Source organism: Protopterus annectens, chromosome 2.part0 (assembly GCF_019279795.1).
Source record: "Protopterus annectens isolate FY-2018-M chromosome 2.part0, PAN1.0, whole genome shotgun sequence".
Lineage (NCBI taxonomy): Eukaryota > Metazoa > Chordata > Ceratodontiformes > Protopteridae > Protopterus > Protopterus annectens.
In genome coordinates this window covers 1,316,127,932-1,316,146,047 of record NC_056728.1, presented here as the reverse complement: position 1 = coordinate 1,316,146,047, position 18,116 = coordinate 1,316,127,932, and the positions used below count along the sequence as shown (strand labels likewise).

General features: G+C 42.0%; 1 protein-coding gene across 6 annotated transcripts in view; it reads right to left on the bottom strand.

The window, feature by feature from the left end:
• LIMCH1 (LIM and calponin homology domains 1) overlaps nucleotides 1–18,116 on the bottom strand; it is a 1,973,196-nt gene that overhangs the window by 145,648 nt on the left and 1,809,432 nt on the right. For all 6 annotated transcript variants that reach the window (XM_044061504.1, XM_044061502.1, XM_044061501.1 and 3 more), the window contains 2 exons: nucleotides 11,976–12,068; nucleotides 5,659–5,829 (listed from right to left, as the gene is read on the bottom strand). In XM_044061504.1, coding sequence (XP_043917439.1) covers nucleotides 5,659–5,829; nucleotides 11,976–12,068 — 264 coding nt within the window. The remainder of the gene's footprint in view (nucleotides 1–5,658; nucleotides 5,830–11,975; nucleotides 12,069–18,116) is intronic.

Sequence of the window (18,116 nt, the reverse complement as noted above, 5' to 3'; positions counted from 1 at the left end):
TGAGGGCTGTGGTGAGACCGAAGGGTAGGGCTCTGAACTGAAAATGACTGGCTCCCAGCCAGAAGCGCAGAAACCTCCTGGAGCTTCTGTGGATCTTGATGTGGTAGTAAGCATCCTGGAGGTCTAACGAGCACATCCAGTCACACTTTTGGAGATAAGGTAGAATGGACTGTAGGGAAACCATCTGGAATTTCTGTTTGGCTACAGACAGGTTCAACGTTGACAAGTCTAGAATGGGCCTGAGGTCCCCCGTCTTTTTTGGCACTAAAAAGAACCTTGAGTAGATGCCGGATTCGGACTGGACGGGGGGAACCTGTTTGATGGCTCATTTGAGAAGCAGCTTTGAAACTTCTGGAGCTGCAGCCTCCCTGTGAGTGAGTGGGACATCCGGGAGGTGTTTTGGAATATTTGGAGGGGCAACAAATGGGATAGTGTAACCTCTGGATATAATCTGTAACACCCAGCGATCTGTTGTAATGGACTCCCATGCCGCTGGGTGTAAGGACAATCTTCCCCCGACTGCCTCCAGAGTAGGACAGCTGGGCAACCCCTCAGGGCTGCTGACCAGGTTTATCAGAAAAAGGGTCACTAGACAAAAATTCCTGGGACCCCCTCTACCTCTGGGTCGGTGTCTATCCTGTCCCCCACTGCCTCTGGGGGAACAGTTGTCCTGAGAATCCCGGGAAAACTAAGATTTTTGGAACCACATCTTCTTTTGCCCTCTGATTCCTAGAGAAGGACTGCTGAGGGTTAGAGAAGTGGATCCCGATGGCAGACAAAGTCTTCCTGTCCTTTTTGCTCTGGACAAGTGTGTCGCGTACTGTCTTCCCAGAAAGGGAAGAACCATCATAGGGAGCATTAATAAACAGCGCCTTGAAAGGGTCCGTGAACTGACACAACCTGAGCTAGGCATGATGGCTCATGGCTATGCCTGTCTCGGCCGCCCTAGCTGCTCCTTCCATGGCATGAGAAAGGAGCTGGATAGAAGTGTTTGAGACTGACTTCAGAGTAGACATTTTCACAGAGAGCTGTTTGTCCTGTGGCGATAAAGACTCTGGGGGCGACTCAGCGAATTCCGATGCAAGGTCTTGCTGAAGCCGGATCACATGTGCCAAATAGTTCAGCGCACGGATTGAAAAGGTCACTGAGGAATAAACGCTCTTCCCAAACCTATCCACCAACCTGGACTCCTTGTCTGGAGGGTGGACTGAGAAACTCCCTGTGCTAGTTCCTTCTTGCTGGCTGCTGCGACCAACATAGTGTCAACTGGTGCTCCTTTTGACCAAGGTTGTCTGTCAGAAGGGGGGAGATAAAATTTTGTTGGGGCATTTGGGGATGGGCTCTACGGTGTCAGGCTCCTTCCATGCCCACGTGGTGATAAGGTCCACCAAGGGGTCCGCTGGCGGGGACACCCAGGAAGTAGATGGGCCCATGCCAAAGGCCTCCAGAAACACTGACTCATCCCCAGAAGGTTATGGGGCTGACCAACCTCCCCTCTGGCGGAGGATCTAAATGATTTCTCCAAAGGAGATGTCTTCGGGAGGTGACCTGGGGGAACCTTCTCCTTCATCTAAGTCAGTGTCCATAGTGAATGACTCGGGGGAGTCCAAGTGCCTCCTTTTGAACTTGCGCTTATGGTGACCCTCTTCAGTGGGACTCTCAGAAGAGGACTCGTGAGCCACAGGGGGTTCCTCAGGAAAAATAACCTGGGGATCCTCTGGCATGGGCTGTCCCTGAGACAGGATGAAGGGAGTCGTTGCCAAATCCAGGGGTGTCTGGGTGGAATCTGAGGGGATGGACTGGGGTCTCAATCCCTGGGAGAGAACCCTCTCCACCACTTCGAAGGCCAAAGGAGAGTGCACCTCCTTGGCACCCAGCAAAGAAGATACCCTCCCCGGATCCGAAGCGGGGACCGGAGCTGAAGCAAGGGTAGCCTGAGGTCCGAGGAAAGGGGTCGGATCCAAAAGGGACGGAGCTGAAGAATCCATTCCCTCGGGTCTGACTCCCTGTCTGTGGCTCCGAGAGCCACTCTGATCCAAACTAGTCAGATCTGAGGAACTCAAGGTAGCAGCTGGAGTCGAGGTTGGGGGAACTGTCGGTGCCAAGCCACCAGCTCCGAAAATCCTCGGATCCAAGAGCCCCAAAGCCGAAGCACGGATCAGGGAAGGAGAGATGGGGCGGAAAAAAGATGTGGAGGTCCCCCCTCCAGAGGGAGAGGGGCCTGGCAAGAGTCCCATCTGTATTTGGGTCTGACTGAATCTCCGCATCATCCTGTTCATGTCCAAGTCTGATAAGCTCCGAGTCGATCGTGAAGAAGCCAGCGACTTGGATCTGGCTGGTCTGCACAATGAAGGGGAGGAAGGCTTTGTATCTGAAGGTTCCAATGGCTCTGGTGAAAAACGAGGGGACCAGATCCATGGAGAAACTGGCCTCATGGACTTAGAAGGGGGACTAAGGAAGAGCTCCCTGCCTGGGGATCTCTTATGAGGTCTGTCCCTTTTCTTGTCCCTATCCTCTTTGCATCTTTCTCTGCCCTTTTTCTTGTCAGCAACACTAACTGAAGCTTTTTCTTTACTTGACCCAGCACCAGAAGAAGAGGGAGTTTGAGCCCCTGTCTGGGTGGGAGGCTGAGTACTAGGTACCAAGGCCGTGGCAGATTCCAGCATGGATGCAGGGAGAAGGTCTTTAGCTACAAATTTGGCCTAATGATCCCTTACTGCTCTAGGACTGAACCCGGTGCAGTTAGCACATTCTGTGGACAAATGTGCTACTCCCAAGCAAATAACACACAGAATGTGACCATCATCCGGGGAGAGCTTATGGCCACACTCTGTGCATTTCTTGAACACAGATTTTGGCTGATCAGCCATGGTCCTGCACCAAAAAAACACTACCTACTAAAAAAACACCACACAAAAACACAGGTAGGGGAAGGGCAGACCTAACAACTACTCTACCGAGTTTTACAACAAAAACTTTTTTTTTGACTAACCGACGAACAAGCAATATACTAAAGGGGAGGAAGGGAAATAATCAACTCAGACACACAGAGAGACTAAGTATTAATAAAACTTACTATCCCTGAGCTCAGAGCGAAGGAGACCAAGATGCACACTACTGGCCCAGCAAACGAGATCTGGGGGAAGGTAGGAGATGGTAGTGCATTATGGGTAGGGGAAGAGCTCGGAGCTTGGAGCAGATGCTAGAAAAAAAGTTGCCGGCTCGGATCCGATTCGGATCCGAATGCCCACAGGTTGCAGATAAAATTAAGTTAACTACTTCAGATCCTGGGTTTTAACCAAAATGTGTCTAAGGCTGTAAGGAAATCATTCAGTGTCACAAACTATATAAGTAAGGGCATAACATCTACACCCAAGGAAGTCATCATGCCACTATACTCAGCCTTCATCAGACCCATCACTGAGTACAATGCCCCCTTTGGTATGTACCTAACCAGGAACATGCAACAACTGTAATGTCCACAGAGGTTCCTCACAAAAAAAATAAAGGGCATTAACATAATGTTGTTTTCAGATTGCTTCAAAGGTCTATCTCTATATCTTGTTTCCTCCGGACTGCTGAGAGGTGCTTTATATCTAGCATACAGGGCATCCTTGGATCCCACTCTGATGGATCTTTTGCATATCTGCGAAATGAATAGCACCAGAACTACTAGATCTATGGATTTAAATTTTCTCTGCGACTTAAATAGGACATGTTGCTAGAACAGGTACATACCTCAGTGAAGCTCCATTCAAGTGCAACATGGATTAGTGAATGGGAAACTGGAAATTCATCCCTGGTCTAGCAACTATGTCTCTGATGGACACAGGTAGCTGTTAAATCATGCTCTAACATACACCCATTAAAATAACCTTTAAGGCACAACAACTTAGACACATTTGGGTTGGACATCTAGGCTTATAAAGGCCCCAGTGGTCATTAGCTTAGTATACACCTATGAACCTACGATCCTGAAAAGAATATTTGGCACAAAGTACTGCAAGTGAAATCTTACCACACAAGCTTATTGTTGATGAAGATTGCAGGTTCGCAGACACATTTACATCAACCACAGAATGCCACAGACCATTAATGTATATAATGTAATAGCATTAATTTACCTCCTCAATCCATCCATCCATCCATCCACAACCCATTTTTCCCATTTTTAGCACATGGGGTTCAGGTGTCACTTCAACAGTGACAATCATCTTGAGCCAAGGTTTACATAACTGGGTGGCTAGCCCTGTTGTGGTAGTTCATCCGCATCACATACTTGCATGTACGCTCACATATATGGCCTATTTACAGTGTCAAATCCACCTACTGCATGTCTTTGGAATGGGGGAGGAAACTGGAGCACCTGGAGGGGACCCACATAAACACAGGAGGTGCCCCAGCTGAGAATAGAACTGTGGAACCTCTTACTGTGAGGCAACAATGCTATCTGCTGTGCCACTGTATCGTCTTTGATATCAGTTTATTTGAAAATGTGATTACCATTCACATATTTGCCAGTCTGTCCTGTCTTCCATTCACTCATCAGCTTTCTCTGTGTCTATATAGTCACACAACTATGGATGTCAGACAGGGGGGGGCAGTAATCACATATGCCTTAACTCAAGAGATAGAATAATACACCAGCAAAGCATCATTTGCTTCAATGGAAGCACAGTTTCCCAGCATTCACTAGCTTCTTACTAGACTCACTTCTTATATGACAAAGTAGTCGTATCTTCAGCTGTTGTGGCCATGTGACAATTATAAACACATCTGTACAACTGTGTCTCATTTGCTGTAGTTTAGAAAGAAGCTGTTTTCACTGGTCTGTCATGTAACCACATCCAGTGACTTACTACAGGGATTCAAACCAAGCGTCAACGTTACCAGTGGTCAGCTTTTTATGTTATTTCTTTTAAGACATGCAAACACTCAGGAATTAAATTATGGATCAGGCCTGTAGAACTCCTACATGTGACTTCTTTCTCCATGTCTGGTAGCGGTTCCTGTGGCGTTTCACCTCAGCCTTTTAATTTCCCAATATTTAAAATGTTAAATAAATCACTAATCTACCATAATGCATGATTCTTCTGAAAAAAAACATGTCAAGCAGAATAAAGAATAACATAATCATGCTACTTATTAAAAATAATCACTATTCTCCTTAGCCATTTGTTCAAATCACCTCAAACTTTGAAATACTACTTCATAAGTAAACAATTGTATTACAAGCCTTAAGAAAATCTTATATGCATACCTTTCAACATCTTAACGCAAGAAATCTGTACAAAGCCTAAAATAACGGGGAAGAATGGCACAAAAATAGGGAAAGATTTTAAATATTGCTCTTATAAACTTTAAAAATTTGCTAGAATAATATGTTTTGTGCCAGCATGCATTTTCTGAAGGATACGTCTGACAGTCAAATGTATGTCATTACTTAATGACTTCAATCCTCAGTGATTTGCCAGAAAACCACAAATTTTTATGAGGAACAGACCAAAAATATGAGGCAAAAATCTGGACAGCTTAGAGATATGCTTGTATGTACTGTCTTTAATTACTCAACACACTGTTTGAGGAGTAATAAAATGCAGCATAAATATGTGAAGGACCCATGCTTAACTATTACTTATATACGCATTGCCCTCTTACCACATGACTGCCTTGGCCTTCCTGTGTATATCTGGACTGCATTACTGATCTTGAAGCAGGATCAGTGTCACTCTTTTCCTCAACAGTATGCTGACTATCAAGGAATGGTGAAAAGTGCCGTGATCCTAATGGTGTCAGTGGAGTGTTAGTCTCTTCAATGATTTTACGTTCCTAAAAAGAAAAAAGAAAAAACAGTTTCTTACCTACCACATATTTTCTGATTTTTTTACTGAAAATTTGTTTATGAACTACAGTAAATCACTGTTTCAGTATAACTAAATACCATTGCAAAAGGGCAAAGAACATTCTACTACATCCTAGTAATGTATGGTAAGTTATAACACGACAGAAACTGCAGGACCCTAGCAGTTCCCTGACTGTCCTCACATTGAGTGCCATTAAATCAAAATCTCTCACTGAACTATTCTGATAGAGACCTCATTACAGGTGCCCTAGTTATAGACCTGGCAAAGGCATTTGACCTCAATGACCTCTATCTTCTTCAAAACCAACTGAAACTGGCATCAGTCCAGACACCACTTTCTGGTTTAAAAACTTCCTCACTGACAGACACTTCAGATTTAAAACGTGAAACCCTCCAATCAGAACCTGCAGCCATGACCAAAGGTGCACACAAGAATCCACGATTGCTCCTTTCCTTTTCTCCATATTCATTAACAAACTTCTTTGTGACACTCCCCATATTCCACTTCTTCTCTATGCTGATGACATTGTCATTTAGCAATCAGGTCCTCTCACATCAACATTCAATGCCAACTCCAGTCTAACTTGTACTAGCTCCACCAATCTCGCAAGACCATAAACTACTTGTCAACCCCACTAAGACCAAAACTATAATTTTCAGAACTCCACAAGAAAATTCACCAAATACGTCACTTTTAACTATCTTTGACCTACACGTCCATTCCACACAGGCAACCTCCACCTTCAAATACCTAGGCAATCTCTTGATCACTCACTAAACTTCCATTTCCACATAGACAAAGTGAGAGACAAAATAAACTCCCTCCTCTTCTTGGACAAAAAGATCTTCCCCTTTCTATCCCAAAACAGCCAGAGCAACCAACAGCAAAGGAGTTTTCTTTTCTCACCTTAAATCTGGACTTCCAATTTTTGTTTCTACCTCCAAGGAAAATACTGCCATGCTCTAGAATATCTCCAACAACATCTGCAGATTTTTTACCAATCACCTCTGTGAGTATCACTGTATCACACTAGAAGTCAAGTGCTACCCATAAAACAAAGATCCAACCTATGTTCAGGATCCCAAATCTACAAAGTGATGCAGCTCCTCACATTTAGTCTCTTTGCAGCTAGACTTCCTGAAAAAAACCTCCTCATACAACTTGAGACAAGCCACACTGTCTCTAATTACCTGTAAAAACAAACTGCACAGCACTGCACATACTTTCTACTCTCAGGCACCTACTCTTTGGCAAGCTATCCTCACTGACCTAAAGGAAATCAACACTTATTCCAACTTAAAAACACCTCTCAAAATAAAATTTTCATCCAAGAAAAATGTTCCCGCCTCAACAGAGGACATATCACCTAACACACTATCCCTGTTTATTTTCCAAGTCTCTTCTCTCAAGAAAATTAAAAGGTGACACTTTATAAACTAATGTATACATTGTATGTTACTCTATGCACTCTGCTTGTTCACTAGAATGTATATACACAGTCTTCTATGTAACTAGTCTGAACTACTCTGTTACTACTTACATTTCTGTATTTTTTTTTGCTTGTGAAATGTTTTGTATTTCACCTGCGGCTGAGTCTGAAATGTGTCACTATTGATCAGTGCACTGCCCATTAGACATGCCTACATTACACAATGAATGGCTGATGTCATTTGGTCAACATCTCATGGTGCATGTTTTACATGTCGACCATTCATTATATTGTACAAACAACACGTCGACACTCAGTACATCTAAAAAGGAAACAAATGTCCTTTTCCTATTCATTACCCATAATCTGACCCCATTTAGATGAAATTTGTCTGAACAAGTGGTAGTAATATGGGAATGGCTTTTTTAAAGTTAAGATGTCCTTAGGAATATGCATCAACCCTAAAACTATGCCCTGCCCCAAACCCTAGCAGGCATCTTAACTTTAAAAAAGCCCCTTCCATAACACTACCATTAAACAAGGTAGTTCAGGATACTCACTATCCATGTATATGCATACACACACACACACACACACACGCACGCAGACACACACACACACACACACACACACACACACACACACACACACACACACACACACACACACACACACACACACACACACACACACACACAATCTAACCATTTATCTAACCCTTAATCTAACTCTAACCTACACACGTTCACAGGAACACATTAACACACCTAGTATACATTCCACTTATCTTTTTTGGCAAAGGAAATGTTTGACATAATGTTGTTTGATAAAACAGAAGTTCTCACAGACCACCCTGCACTCCTGGCTGTTGACCAAAGCACACAGCACTCATATGTATACCTTTCTTATATTCACGATATACTACAGCCAAGTCCTAACAATGTTAGAGATATGGCATTTTTGTTTTGTGTAAAGTGGATTACTCCCTTTTTTAAAGAATTGTAAACCTCAGTTAGTATATACAGAGCTGTAGTGGTATAACATGGTTCACAGGGCCACTTAGCCCCTGCAAAACAGCAGCTACAATTTATTGTTTGATTTCAGCTGTTTTACTGTATCAGTGTTGTAATTTTGATTTTATGGCACAAGATGCGAGTTCCTTTCATAAGCTGTGCTGCATTTGATACCACAATGCAAATTACTGTACATTATGGTGCCATTTAAAGTGGCCCTTAAACTTGTAGTAAGAAGCTATTATAGCTTCTTTGGAGCTCACATACTCAAATTAGAATGCATGTGACAAACAAGAGCACAGCGCTGTGACTGAGTGTTTAGAGAGCAGTACATTTGTGTCATCACCAAGTAGGAATAGTCAGGAAATTGCCCCATTAGAATCGTTTCACCGTGCAGGACTGAAAATGGGGAGATTATTGCAGGGAGACAAGGGCAGACACACATTTTGGAATATAGACTTGCCATGTGCTGTACAGGATGCATAATGTAAATGCAAGAACCATTACCTGCAGTGTCACCTGAATATGAGTAATGCTGGGGATCCAAAGGCTGTCTTCTGCCATTAAGATTGGTAAAATGTACTCCTGAGACTTATAGGTTCATAGGTTCATACTAGGCTATCTGCCCTAGGGCATTTATAAGCCTAGCCAGAATGTGTTTGGCTTTCGCCACCCATTTTAAATTTATTTTGCTATGCCCTTTTTCGAGGTTAGTATACTGTGCCTCTGTCTAACAGTGACACAGACGTGATACCCGGGTTAAACCTATGATCTCCCATCCACTCATCAAGATTCCTCTTGAAGAGAGTCAATGAGGGACTCTGCCTAACCTGGACTGGGATTTTATTCCAGAGTGAAGGGAGCCTCTCGGTTATGAATCTGTCCCTCCAGCATGTCCTATTTATTTCAGTGCTGAGGTTCAAGTCTCTTGAGTGCGTAGCTCGATGGGATTTGGATTTTCTGAGGTGCAGCATGTCCATTAATTCCAGGTTGGACATGGCTTTATACATCAGGCACAGATCGCCCCTGAACAGGCGGTATGCCACTGAGTAGAGCTGGAGTTTCTTTAACCGGGCAGAATATGGCATCTGTTTGAGCCCTTTGATCCTCTTGGTGAGGTACTTTTGGGGTCTTTCCAGTTGCTGCAGATGTCTGGTAAGGTACATCCCAAAGGGGCATTGTACTCAATTATGGGCCTGATGAGGGATGAGTAAAGAGGCACGATGACCTCCCCTGATCTAGATGTGAATCCCTTCATGATTAGGTGGGCTATATAAAATGTTTTTCTAACCACTTTGGCCACGTGGTTGTCAAATGAGAGATTGCTATCAACTTGGGTCCCCAGGTCCCTAATTACTTCTTCTGTACTTAATGGATTACCACCTATGTGGTAATTTGTGTGCACTTTGTTTTTGCCAAAGGGGATGACTATACACTTTTTGGCATTTAGCTTGAGGCCATGGCTCTGGCACCAGTTGTCTGTTTCTATGAGGCCCTTTTGGAGGATGCTTGAGTCGGCTGGAGAGTCAATTATGGCGCCCATTTTGCAGTCATCTGCGAACTTGGTCAGCCACAGTCCTTCCGTGTTGGCCTGTACTTCCGAGAAATATATACCGAACAAGAGAGGTCCCAGGACTGAGCCTTGTGGGACACCACTTGTAACTGGTTTGGAGTCTGACATGGCTCCAGCAATTCTAACCATGTGGGTTCTGTCCTTGAGCCAGTTTGCAATCCATCTAGTGACATAGGGGTTTTTATTTAAGCTGGTGAGCTTATCTATAATGCCAGTGGGGTATTGTATCGAAGGCTTTTGCGAGGTCCAGGTAGGCTGTGTGGACCACCTTCCCTCGTCAATGGCCTTGGTGACTGTTTCAAAGAAATCAACCAGGATTAAGAGGCAGGATCTGCCCTTAACAAAGCCGAACTGGGTAAGATCCAGTGTTTGTAGGTCCCCAATATCTTTATTTATGAGGTCCATGATGATCCTTTCCATAGCTTTGCAGACCAAGCTAGTCAGGCTTATGGGACGATAGTTTCCAGGATCCATTGAGGCACCACCTTTATGGAGTGGGACCACTGTTGCTGTACGCCACTCTTTGGGCACATATCCTGTAGTAAGGCTGAGATTGAACAGTAGTTTTATGTTTGGGTTTAGCTCTTCTTGGAGTTCATGTAGGGGGGACACCATCTGGTCCCAATGATGCTGTGTTTTTTGTTTTGGAGAGGGTGGCTCTTACCTGAGCATCTGAGATGTCAGGGGGGCAGCACTCTGCTGGGATAGATATTTGCCCTTTTGGTGGGGAGCGGGGGGAGAAGTTTGCACTGAACCTGTCAGCTAGGATGCTGGCAATGTCTGTGGGTTCGGTGTATTTTTTGTCATTTTGGACTAATTCTGAGCATATTTGGGAATTACCACCCAGGTTCCTAACATAACTAAAGAAAGCCTTGTGATTATCCTTAGTGTCCTGTGCAATTTTTCTCTCGAAGCTGGCCTTAGACAATTTTATGTGTGCCCGTAGTTTTTTGCTAATACTGATCAGTGATGCCTTCCCTTTTTGGGATTTTGCTCTATCATTTAGTAGCTTCCTCCTTCTATTGTATAGTTTGTTTATGGCTGGGGTCCACCAGACAGGACGTCTGCCTTTGGAGGATTGGGTCTTGGTTTTATTTGGGATTGCATGATCCATGCATTCCTGAAGGTGTTCATAGAATGCGTTTATAAAGGATTCTGCGGTCTGGGCGTATTTTCCACAGACCTGGGGGCTTTGAAGGATTCCACCTTGGTTTTGAGGAGTGTGAAATTTGCTTTAGAAGTTTTTCACTGTGGTTTTCTGGGCAGGGGTGGGGTCGGGATGTGAATATCCAGTGAGATTAGTTTATGGTCTGATCTTACCAGTGAGGGATACACTTCTGGTCTGGAGCATAAAGTCCCCATGTTGGTGATGATCAGGTCCAGTATGTTTTCCCCTCTTGTGGGAGTGGTAACAAGTTGTTCCATAGCATTTGAGTTTATAAATTCTAGGAACCTTTGGGCTAGGGTGTTGGAGCTAGAGTAATGCTCCCAGTCTATGTTTGGGTAGTTGAAGTCGCCCAATATAATGGTGTTTGGAGAGACCTTCATATTTTCCAGTGTTCTCAGGAAGGCCGAGTGGGGTTCCTGGGTTTGGGTTATAATAATCTTTCAATACCATATGACATTTACTGCCAGTTAAATAATTCAAGATTTTAGGCAAAAAAAATAGGGCAGCCACTCTTTGAATGCCCAGTACTGTGTTGCTTAAAAAAGCATCTAGAATTCAAGTCCTCCTCCTTATTAGAACAAACAAAAACATAACACAAAATATTCTTCCTCAAAATATTCTAAAACTGGTAAAAGGCAAAAATCATGCAAAAAGAAAATAAGTCAGACCCATATAATCAATTCAGCTCAGTATCTCACCTTCAAACATCCTGCATATAAGAATCTATTTGTACACCATAGAAAATAAGCCCAAACATACAAAAATTAAATCTAAGCAGCAAAAAGTCTTTTATATTAATCAAAAAATGGCTGCTGTATTTATGATGCAAACTAAACTCTTACTTTTACATGACTCTAGAAATGGATGCAGACTACATCATATCACACGTCTGTTTCTTCAACATTTTACAAGAAACATAAATTCATACCTCTTCATGATATCTACGTTCCTCTTCTTCAACTTCCTTCTGTGCCTTCTCCCATTCTTCCTTCAACTTTTTTTGCTCTTTTTCATATTTTTCCTGTCATATAATTTCCACAGTGTTAGCAAACAATGCCATGCACTATTTTTTTCAAAACCATTTACTCATAAATTGGTTAACCGATATGTAACTCGTATACTATGGAAAAATGAAGTTATCACTCATAAAAAAATACTTCCCAGCATGTGCACAGTAGCTACTGACACTACGTAATACTAAAGGCCAGATTTACAATTCGGAAACTGTGCTTGCCTACTCATTGGCTGGACCATGCCCATTAGATGCAAAGTAAATCAATGTTTAATCTCAAAAACAATTATGCCATTTGGACCTACTTTCTGATGAGCCATATGAACACATCTCACAAATGGCATCTGGATATATACTTTTGGTGTCAACATTTGTGCATGTTAAGATTAGAGAAAAGTGATCAAACAAGTATCTAAAGGTTTAATATCATTAACAGTTCCTGGTATGCATTCTACAGGTCTGATGCAACATATGGTTAAGATGCAAGAGCCATAATTAATCAACATTTAAAAATCTGACCAATGAACTCTGAAATGCCATTCATCAGCAAGACAGGCAAGCTCATGCAACACGCTGCAAGCAAAAATTGAACATGCATTACCTATCACATACATGCATTGCCAAGCTGCAAGCCTTGCTCACCTTATGACCCATTACTTCAAAATGCTTTAAGGAAAATGTGACGATCATAAAAAATATTCTGCTTTACAAGTGCTGAATGAATATCACCTTTCAAAATATTTTGAGAATATTAAGACTGCAAAGCCAAGTACTTGAAAGTCTGTTTTAGAACGGTCTCTGGCTGCCATAATTTGATTCAATTTCTGCCCTCAGAAGAAAGCAACCGTAGTCAGAAACAACAAAATGTTATAAAATGTTGATGCATCATACTAAAAACATAGATGATGTTGGCAAAAGGAAATTATTTCTGATGCTCAAAATATCATTATTTTATTCCAGTGAGGTCAGAGTATTTCTGCAGTTCTCAGGATAAAACTAACAGATTCAAATTGGCTTCTGTGTCTTGATCTGCTGTTCTTCAGCCTTCAATACTGAGGACATACACAGCAAACAGAAAACTGGTACAGACATGTTTTTCAGCAGCAGGCCTTAAAAAACCTAACCATTCTCTTGCAGGCCACACAGCTAATTCCAAACACACACACACACACACACACACACACGTTATTTTAAAGGAAAATTGTTCTATATGAGAGTGAAATAATGTGATTTCAAGAAAATGCTGTCTCATTTAAACATCTAAAAATAGTTACACAAAACTTCAGACTTAGAAGTAGGAGAGTAACTAAATGTTATACCTTATTTTTTTTCAAGAAAAAAATCTCTTTTTAGTAAAAAAAAAAAAAAATGCAAAAATGTATGAGTCACGTATCACATATGAGCAGGTCTGTATTAGTAACTCGGATGCTTACCTTATCGAATCCATAAACATCGACCCGTCCTTATCGAAACACAAAAACATTGAACGTCCAGAAGAGTGAAACCGGAAACATTGAATCGTCATGGTTGGCCTTCTGCGGTATAGCTCCGTAAGGTAAGTGAGCGGTAGTTACGGACCTTAGGGTTAGGGTGCGGGTTAAGGTAAGTGCATGGATGGTAATGTATGTTAGATTTAGTGCAGGGTTTTGTTAAGTGTATGTGTGTGGATTATTTAGTTTGTTTGGGTTTAGCTTTTTAAGGTAAGCATGCGATAGTTACAGACCTTAGGGTTAGGGTGCTGGTTAAGTTAAGTGCGTACTTGGTGGTATACGTAAGATTTAGTGTAGGGTTAGAAGTAGGGTTTTGGTTAGTGCATGTATGTGGTTTATTTAGTTTGTTTGTGCAGATAGTATGTAGCGGGCGGTGGGGTGGGACAAGTATGATAGTTCAATGTTTTGACTTTCGCGGTTTAGGGCGTTCGGTGTATATGCGGTTCGATGAGGATGGGTCGACATTTAGGGATTCGATAAGGTAAGCATTCATGTTTATAATATAGACCCTTATGAGCACCGTGTGGTACCAATTAGGTAATAAAAGAAAACGCAGCATGTTGGTCACTTCTGACTTAACCAGTTCAAATCCCTTCAGGGAAGCACTAAAATAAGAAGATGGTGGAAGCTCCAGCTCAGTGATGCAGCTAGGCCTTGTACAACTGCTCCTCTCATGCTCTTGCTCTGCATTTTCCTTCCTCCTTCTCAAGTAGCCCTGAGCCACTGTGTTGGCTTAAACTGTACCATTACCTCACCAATACATTCCAGGTCCCAGAGACCTTCTCATTCAAGTCTGGTTTTGAATGTTTCATCCTAAACCATTATGGAGGTCCCTGTCTATGCTTATACCTTCTCAGTTCTTCCTCTACAATTCACCTCTTTCATTTATCCCCAAACGATGTAGTGTACCACAAATATACCACGTCTTTTACCCAATCAGATATATACATTTCTGGCTTTCCAGGTCTCTCTTCATGCTTCAATACCTCCTGCCCTCCTGTCCTCACCTTTCAGCATCTCTGCTTTGCATGGTTTCTACCAGTCTAATTTCCTTTACTCTTTATGATTTCCAACACTAAACACAATGCTCCAGATGCAGCCTTATCAGTGCCCTATAAGACGAAAGGATGACCTCTGTATTTTCGAATCCATTCCTCATGCAACAAGCCACAGCATCCTGTTGGGATTATCCTCTGCCCTTCTCAGTGTATAGCATGATTTAGAGTAGCAATGGTTAAAACCCCGCAAAACTTTGTCTTCTTCTTCCTCCTTTGTCCTGCTAAGGGTCTCTCTACAAAAATGGTATGCTTTTAACTGCCCACAACCCAAAAAGGCAGCAAAACCCATCTGGTTTAACTCTATCTTTCACACTAAATCCCAGCTACTGCTTATCCATCCATAAGGTAAGCCACTGCAAATCCTTTTACAGCATACCCACCTCACCCCCCCATACAGAAGTATGACCTATGACACCAGCACCAAATCTTCACAACTTTAACATACAATCTGAGCTGTCTCTTCAAACTCCAGTGTGTGGCCTGACGAATATGTTCATAGGCTCTTACTTAGCTTATAGGCAAGAAGATCACCAAAAATCTCAGCCACATCACCTAATACTGGTGGGAGGCAAATAGGGTACCCCCATTAAGTCAATCTTATGAAATAATCAAAGTGAAAATTTGTAATGCCTCATCCAATCATCCAGAATGGTTTTAAAGATTGCTGAAGAATTGTCCTGCTTGATATGTAAGGGGATCTTACTCCTGAAATACGGAGTATATTGCATTAGGTGTCTGTCATGCCAGCTGGTACTGTTAATGTGATATTAGTGGTTTAGGTCTTTAAAGCAAGCATTTGCTTCACTGTTGATTCTATTAAAAATAAAGGAGCTCAAAGTATATGGGGTCATTCACAGCACAAAATCCTAAACTGAGATCACCTGTGAAGAGCATGAATAAGTCAGAGAAGAGGGATAGAGCTTTTAGTCTAACAGAGTAGCTAAGGGTACTAAGATCTAGGATCTTTTTGTTGAGGAAACACTGAGTTCTCTCAAGCTAGTTTAGGTGCTTACTGATCTACTTGATGAGGGGGGCATTACTTCCAATGACTGTCATATTAAGGGAAGAATGAAGGGGACTGTAACTTCTTTGGTCATTAAGAGGATATCACAAAGGACAAGCTGTACACATTATATATATTTTATAACCAGAACAGGGAAAAATATAATGTTATGAACTTACTGTCTTGGCATTGATGGTAACTCCACAACTAACACACCAAGCATTCATTTGGTACAGCTTTTTCTGGAGAATCTGAGTATCAGAATAGGATTTAATTACCATCCCTGGATTGCAATCATCACCTAACTTGGTTAGCCATAGTCTCTTAGCTGTTTTCATGTCAGAGAAGTAAATGCTAAACAGGAGGGAACTCAGGATACGCCCTGTAGGACACCACTGGGGAGGCTTTTCTGTCTGCAGCAAACAACCCGACATTAACAGTATGGGTTCTGCCATGTAGCCAATTACCTCTCCAATAGGGTTGCCATGTTTTAAAATGGCCAAAGTGGGACATTTTCAGGATAAACATCAGATTTTACAGGCCGACACATACCCACAGTCAGTACAAAGGATAAAACTTAACTTTTTTGCCTAAATAAAAGCTTATTCTTGTAGCATTTTAGTTGCTTATTCTGTTTCTTATAACATTTAGGTATTTTAGGTACAGAATAACTGTTTTATGCAACTATTACATAAAATATGGGAAATAACTTAGCCCTAAAATCTCAGGACATTTGCCATTTTTTAAATTTTTTGTCAGGACACAACTGCCCAAAGAGGGACTGTCCCTCGCAAAGTGGGACAGGTAGTAACCCTACTCTCCAGCAAATTATGCATAGGTTAATTAAGCTGGGAGGCTTTGTCAATAATTCCAGCATGGAGAATATCATTAACGCCATTTCCAAGGTCAATGTAAGCCATTTATCCAGGATCATAGTAGCACTTAGAAAGATCACAGTGAGGCATCATCTACCTTATTAAGCTGAACTGTTGTGTGTGTCCAGGAATATAAGGGTCTATATTAGATCAGCGAACACTTAAACAAGTGAATGCTGATTGTTTGACCTTATTTTAGCGAATGTTCAAAATATCGAAGCAACAGAAACCCAAATTTTTTCAGAGGGAAAGAATTTGGTTGCCCATTTCTGTTGCTTCGGTATTTTCAGTGCTGCAGTGGAAAGTTACAGGTCGGATTCAGGTAAGTGTGCGATTGTGTGGATGTGAGTGTTGGGGTGAGTTAAGTGAGTTAGGGTTAGGGCTCGGGTTAGGTATGTATGCGATTGTGTGGACGTGAGGGTTAGAATGGGTTTAGGTGAGTTAGGGTTAGGGAGCGGGTGAGGTGAGTGTGCAATAGTGACGGACCTTAGGGTTAGGGTTTGGGTTAAGGTAAGTGGATAGTTAATGGTGTGTGCATAGTTTAGTATAGGGTTAGGTGTCAGATTTTAGGTGTATGTGTGTGGATTTCTGTTTGTTTGGTGTGCTTGTGTTGTGTGTATGTGTTTTGGATAAGCAATTTTTTTCCCTAGGAAAAAAATCACTGATCTGGCAGTTCGAGATTGTAAGCTTTCGCTTACATAAGGTCGATCAATCAGCGTTCGTTTTTTTAAGCGTTCGCTGATCTAATATAGACCCAAATATAATGTCATTTATGTTGTTTATTAGTTCGGTAATAATACATTTCATAGCTTCACTGGTAATATTAGTCAGACAAAACAGGCCCATACGTCCCAGGATCAGTAGAGGAGCACCCTTTATGCATGAGCATCACAACAGCTGTTTAGCACCTCATAAGGGTCACCTGTGAGGAGAATCAGGTTGAAGAGATGGAGGGATTTTGTTAGATAGGATAAAGCACTTCCCAGCAGACATTCAAGGATATTGTTAGGACCCATGAAACCAGATATTTTTAATTTTGGAAAGTGTCGAAAATATTTGAACCAGAATGATTTCAAGAGGGTAGGCAGGAGGAGGAATAGGAGGGTAGAATGGGTAAGGTGGGGGTAATTTTAGAAATGTTCTTGGAGTCAGAAGAGGAGCTATAAGTAGATAAATGTTCAGTACAAATTGTCGGTGACTTCCACGATTCACAATGGAGCTTAATAAGGCCTTATGACAACTTTTGGATTGGATACGACCCTAAGTTCATACTCAGGCTTGCATTTCCTAATGGTAAAATTTGGGGGACTTATTTAACAGTGTTACATCCTTTTTATAATGCTAATGTGGGCTTCTGCTTTGGATGGGCAAAGTGTTTTCTTTTTTTTAATAGAGTCTGTTGATGGGGGAATTCCACCAAGATCTATACATATGACACCTATATTAGGCAGAGGAACAATTTGGTCGAGTCTATTGGTATTTACAAAAGTCCAAAAATCTCCAGGCATATTTTGCGTTGGTCATAAATATATGCCAGTTTATGTGTGGACAGTTGAAATCACCCCTAAGTAAGATACTTGGTGCTCTGGTTAATTTTTTCAACTGGATAAGATATTTTGCATTGCTATGAA